Consider the following 6,299-nt stretch of genomic DNA (forward strand, 5'->3'; position numbering starts at 1 on the left):
CAGTTGGGTTACCCAAGACTTGCAGAGATTAGGAAGCTGTCAGTAAAACATCTGGGGAGCGGAGGGGGGGGGGGGTGGCTTTGTGAATTGCTTTCTAATATCACTCAAAATTAGCAATTAATGGGAAAATTTTGACAACTTGTTCATCACACAGTACAGTCAGATAAAAAATCAACCTCCAGAGAATTCGATTTTGTTTATCATTTAAGCTACAGTGTATTTAACAGATGAATTTTTTCCAGAGTAGTTATCTCAATTTATTTCAGTGGATATCCTTGATTAGTAAATTCTCTCTCCTTTTTAAAATAAAATCTAGAAATTATCTCATCTAGAGAGTAAAAGGGAGGAACACATATTTCTGAGTTGGCAACAAGCTTAATGGAATTAACCTTTTTTATGCATTGTTATAAGTTAGCTAATGTTTTCCAGGCAACAGTGATAGGTAATTTGTACTTACAGCCATGTACTCCCTTGTTTTAAGTGAACTGTATGTATGTTTCTTGAAATGCTGGCATGGCTACTTTTTCAATTATTTCACCCTCATAGGTTACACAGTTAAGTGTACTCCTATAAATTGCATTTACCCAGAACTAGAAAATATTTCAAAATAATTAAACGTCTACTAATATAAATACAGAGTTAGGCTATCTAGTTAAGATATCTAGTTTTTTAAGGACTAGCCATATGATCTGACATGAAGGAGATAACACCCTAAATCATGAGAACACTGAGTGAGTCAGTGATGAAGTTAAGGGCTAAGCAAGAGGAAAAAATTGGGAGACATTCCTTCTATTTGTTTAAAATATCACCTCACATAGAAAGTGTCATTTCCTCTAAAAATGTTCTCCCAATGTCCCCAAACAATGACGAAGAACCATAACAATACCCTATAACCTACAAGAAGACAGGCAGTGAATACTTCAGTGAAGTTTTTGAGTAATATCTAAAGAAGTTTTTAGTAAATACACACACATAAAGCAAAAACAGAAACTGCCTAAAAAAAGATCTTTCAAAACTTAATTTTGTAAAAAGTGAAGTATTTTAAATAAATCTTCAAATATAAGTGTCTGCAGGTGAAAATACTAAATTCCAATGGCATCTAAAACATATACATTTTCCTTTATTTTCTGGTATCACATGGAAAGCTTATGAATGGATAAGCACCATGGTCTGACCTAGAAATGGATTAGGGCAAATGTTATGGTAAAAAAAAAAAACAAAAAAAAACAAAAAATGGGGGGTGGCGCTTCTCTGGTAGCTCGGCTTGTAAAGAATCTGCCCCAAGTGCAGGAGACCCCGGTTGGATTCCTGGGTTGGGAAGATCCCCTGGAGAAGGGAACGGCTACCCACTCCAGTATTCTGGCCTGGAGAATTCCATGGACTATATACTCCATGGGGTCACAGAGTCAGACACTATGGAGCGACCCTCACTTATGGTAAAAAGACAGGAAAATACAACAGGATTCCATACTATTTAACAGTCAAAATTTTATGTATTTATGCATTGAACTTTAGGTTTCTAGAGGCAAGTACATTCATTCAGTAAATATTTACTGATTGCCTATGATTTTACTAGGCTAAATTAGTGGAGAAATGTGAGAATATAAAGACAGTTATATTCTCTGCCCTTAAGACATTTACAACTGAGTTGGAGACACATAAATGCATACAAATACATTTTATTGCTATGTAACAACTATGCTAATTCGCTTCTTTGCAACCCCATGGGACTTTGGCCCTCCAGGCTGATCCTCAGTCCATGGGATTGTTCAGGCAACAATACTGGTGTGGGCATTGCCGTTTCCTTCTCCAGGGGATCTTCCCAACCCAGGGATCAAACCCGTGTCTCTTACACCTCCTGCAATGGCAAGTTAGTTCTTCACCATTAGTGTCACCTGGGAAGCTCATTAGTTGCTTAGTTGTGTACGACTCTTTGCAACCCCATAGACTGTAGCCCACCAGGCCCCTCTGTCCATGGGATTCTCCAGGCAAGAACACTGGAGTGGGTTGCCATTTCCTTCTCCAAAAGGAACTATAGAAAGAAAGAAAGTGAAGTCGCTCAGTCGTGTCTGACTCTTTGCGACCCCATGGACTGTAGCCTACCAGGCTCCTCCATCCATGGAATTTTCCAGGCAAGAGTACTGGAGTGGGTTGCCATTTCCTTCCCCAATATAACAACTATACAACCCTGTTAATATAACCTCTGTAAACAAAAACTGCTTCCCACCGCCCCCCGTATTTTAAACTTACTTTTAGAATCACTCATTATATTACTCAATTGGTTCAGATTTTCAATTGAACAGCATGTTGTGGACACCAAGGGAACATCTGACTGCGGAAACATTTAAGGAAAAACAGACATGCCACAACACTAATGCAAGATCAGCACAACCTGGCCAGTTGTGAGGAAGGGCCAGTCTCTTTTCTCACTTCCAGTATTCTCACATATGGAGAAGTACAATGTTTTCCTAACAAACCATGTTTTGTATTTGTCTATGCTCCAAAGTACTTTTCTTCAACCTAATGCCATTTACTTTTTACTTTCTGGCCCATCTTGAAATAAACATCCTGTATCCTTGATAATCGCGGATTACTATATTGAGACTCAACATCACAACAACTTTTTAACAATATTTATTCTACTTTAGATAAGAATCTTTGAAACTGACAAAATAAAATCTCAACAAATTTAACTTTACAAACTAACAATCTTTTTCAGAAGTAGGGTCTGAGCTCATTTTCCTTCTTTGCAGGTTTTTTCTATGACTTTGTTAAGCAGAATTACAAATTTTAAAGCATGTTCAAGTACAGTATTTGGTATTGAAAACAGCAAAAGCAAAAAAATCCAGTTCTATACCCTGGATCAGGATCAGTATACATTCTACCCAGCCTGCAATACAGTCTACATTTTCATACATGGAATCCGTTTCGAATGATGGCACTGAAACTCTGTGCAAGTACCTTAAACAACAAACATTCAAATATACTAACAAGTGTTAATACTACTAAGGCAAGAAGTGAAAAAATATATATTCCGTTATCTATTTAACAACAAGTCAGGAAAACTTAAAGAGAAAATAGGTTTTTAGATTAATTCTGAACAGTCAATCAGCAGAACCTTTGCATTCCTAAAGTGTTCTGACCAATTGAGATTTTGGTACCAAAAAACCCAAGATTGTATGACAACCTTGTTTTCAACGTGGTTTTTAAACAGCATGTTTAGCACCAACAACTTACAAACTACAAACATGAAGATTACAATTTGCAAATGGAATGCTTCCAAAACCTGGTAATCTAGAAACTGACATGTACCTTCCCACTGGAACAACACTATAATACTATAGCCAGAATTACATGTATTTCTAGAATACATGTACAAACTCTTTATTTAAGAAAAATACTCTCAATATACCATCTATCTGCAATGAAAAACAACCAAAACAGTATTATCATAATACTGGTAACAAAAAGTGAAAAAGAAAATATTCAGAATTGTAAAGCCATTGACTGCCAAGCATCGAAATAAGAGAATACGTAAATGACTCAAACAGTGAACAAAACTAAGAATCAGTCAACATTCTTTTGTATAACTCAAAACGACACTATTGGACAGGTGTATACAAGTATTAAAGCCAAATTTTGACTGACTGAAGGGTAACTCACTCTCTAGGTCGCCATCTCTCTTCGCCTAATATGCTAAGCAGAGGTAAGCTGCATCTTTTTCATCTGAAAGATAAAAGCCAGAGTCAAAAGCACAAACGCAGAGCAAAGGAGAAAAGTGGGAGCCGACTGGAAGGTGAATCTGGGCACTTTGAGGACAGGGCGGCCATCCTTAGCTCCAGAGGCCTGCGTAGTTCCCACGGAGGCCTGAAGGGAGAGGGCCGCCAGCGACGAAGAGCTTCATCTCCGGCCAGTTGTAGCAGTGGGTATACAGCGCATTGGGCAGCTCGCCTAAGGGACCGAAGTAATTCATCTGCACGTCATCTTGGCTGAGCCAGCCTCTGCCACAAATCAGCCTGAACCTCCTTCCTGTGGGCTGCGGAGAGGAGTACGGGCTGACCAAGATCTTCTCCTCCAGGAACTTCTGCGCACGGATGTCGTAGAAGAGCAGAGAGCCGTGGCCGGTGCCCACGGTGATGATGTGCTCATAGAAGCTCAGGGAACGCACACCCGTGCCGCCCTCGCGGGAGCACAGGTGCCGAACGCTCTGGTGACCCTGGCGCAGATCCAGGAAAGAGACGTGGGACTGGGAGCCCACCGCATACAGGGACACGTCATCGCAGTAGGTCAGGCACACATTCTCTCGGCAGTAAGGCAGCCTGATGGACAGCATCCTGGACAGGGTATTCCGGGCTTTCCACAGGTGGAAGTAGCCGTCCAGGGTCACGGCTCCCAGCTCCTGCCTCCTGGCGCTGAAGGCGAGGGCACGCACCTTGCAGTTACCTGGGTTGGTTCCGGCCCTGGGGACATCCTCCACTTCCGCGGGACGGATGTGGGCATACACGGGGATCCCTGCGTCGTTGTAACAGGCGCTGGTGCTCCGGAATACGTCGGGGTCTATCTTCCAGATGCCCACGCTGCCGTCGCGGGAGCCGCTCGCCACCACCGTGTCGCTCATCCAGGCGAGGGAGAAGATCCAGTCTTTGTGGCCGTGGCGGTCGCCCAGGCACAGGGGATCCAGCGTTGGCAACCGGTAGATGGCCAGGCTGTTGGGGTTCTCGCCCCCGGTGGCCAGCAGCGTCTTGGAGGGATTCAGCTGGATGGCATGGATGCCGCAGCCCGGCTGGGCGCGGGCCGGCGGAGGCCGACGATCCCGCATGAGGGGGATGCGCGTTATGTGGCCCGACTGCACGTCCATCACGAAGAGCGTGTTGCACTTGGTACCGCACACCACCTGCCTGGCGCTCAGCCACTGCGACGCGAACACCTTGTCGACGGTGCCCAAGGGCAGCTCTCGCTCCCGCAGCAGCTCTGGCAGCTTCCGCACCGCGAAGCCACGCAGCTCGCTATCGAAGCCCGGGAACCCGGCGCCGCCCCGCGCGCCCACCTCGCGCCCCTTCAGGTAGTTCACCAGCGAGCGCTGCACCACCATCCGCCTGGGCTTCTTGGGCGGCTGCGGGCCGTCTGCGTCCACCGCCGCCGAGCGCGGCGACGACGAGCCCGCGGCGGCCTCCTGGGGCGCGGGCGCTTCCCGTTTCCTGTTACCTGGTTGCAGCGGGGCCATGCCGGACGGCGGGCGGGTGGCGGCGTGGGAAGATAGGGCTGCGGGCGTGAGCAGCACAGGGCTGGCGAGCCTGGCGAGGAGAGGCGGACGGGCGAGCGGAGCGCGGGCGGTTCGCTGCAGCGAAGGCGGCGGCGACGCAGATCCAGGCGAGGGCGGGAAGTGCGGCCGGCGGCGAGGGCTGCGAGAGCGAAGTCGACGTGGGACGAGGACTACGCGGGGGGCGAGAGCGAGGGGGCGGAGGCGGCGGGAGGGGCGGGAGTCGGGGGCTGGGTAGCAACCTCCGGCTTGGGAGGGGTCGGAAGCGGGGTGGATGGAGCCTGGGGGGAAATTCACCAAGAACTAGCGCTCCTGGATTCCCGAGGGGGCGGGGGGCGCGCGGAGGAGGCGGAAGGAGCCCGCTGGGGGCTGGTGCGAGGGAAGGCACTTCGCCTGTGGGGTTGGGTGAGATGAGCCTGGGATGTGGTTGGGGCCTTGCTCCAGGACCCCAAGCTGGCCAAGTGCGCCTGTCCTAATCCCCACTAAATAATACGGGGTATTTTGCCACGCATCTGACAGCAGCCAATCAGCCCCTCTGCTGGAACCTAGACAGACTCAACCAAATATATGTGCGTGTGTGTTTGTATCTATATTTATTTATTTTCCTCCTCAAATTGAGGTCTGGGCTCCTGCACTGCAGTGGTCTAAAGGACACCTGCAGATCCCCAGAGCCCCACACTCAGGGTGATGTCTAAGACACCTTGGTCAGGCACAGCCTTGGGAACCTAGCAGGCTGTGCTCACGTAGAGGACGGAGTGTTCCTTGGAGGTGCCGAATTGCATGGTAACTCAGAACCCGGAAAATGTGGAGAGGACTAGCCAAGGGGAGGGGCAGCTCCCTTCCTGCACTTAGGTGCTGTTCTCAACTCTCAGTTCCAGAGGCCGGTGCTTGGGCATAATCCCCTGGGGCTTTGAGGAGAGGTCCTGAGGAATGGGCAAGATCTTCACCAGCAAACATGGAGATAGAGAGCATTCGGGGTGGAGTCGGGGTGGAGGCAACAACAAGGACGAATGAGAACAGAAGTGTCCAGAGCGAAGGC

General features: G+C 47.7%; 1 protein-coding gene across 1 annotated transcript; it reads right to left on the minus strand.

The window, feature by feature from the left end:
- Positions 1–2,629: 2,629 nt before the first annotated feature.
- LOC110129963 (DDB1- and CUL4-associated factor 12-like protein 2) lies at positions 2,630–5,372 on the minus strand. The gene has a single exon (XM_020881675.2). It carries the CDS (start codon positions 5,222–5,224, stop codon positions 3,833–3,835), a length of 1,392 nt encoding a protein of 463 aa, XP_020737334.1. The 5' UTR covers positions 5,225–5,372; the 3' UTR covers positions 2,630–3,832.
- Positions 5,373–6,299: the final 927 nt, after the last annotated feature.

This window comes from Odocoileus virginianus, unplaced genomic scaffold (assembly GCF_023699985.2).
Source record: "Odocoileus virginianus isolate 20LAN1187 ecotype Illinois unplaced genomic scaffold, Ovbor_1.2 Unplaced_Scaffold_2, whole genome shotgun sequence".
NCBI classification, from domain to species: domain Eukaryota; kingdom Metazoa; phylum Chordata; class Mammalia; order Artiodactyla; family Cervidae; genus Odocoileus; species Odocoileus virginianus.

Bases quoted from the DNA above. Each gene is read 5' to 3' on its own strand.
- LOC110129963 (XM_020881675.2), bottom strand. From the start codon at position 5,224: ATGGCCCCGCTGCAACCAGGTAACAGGAAACGGGAAGCGCCCGCGCCC.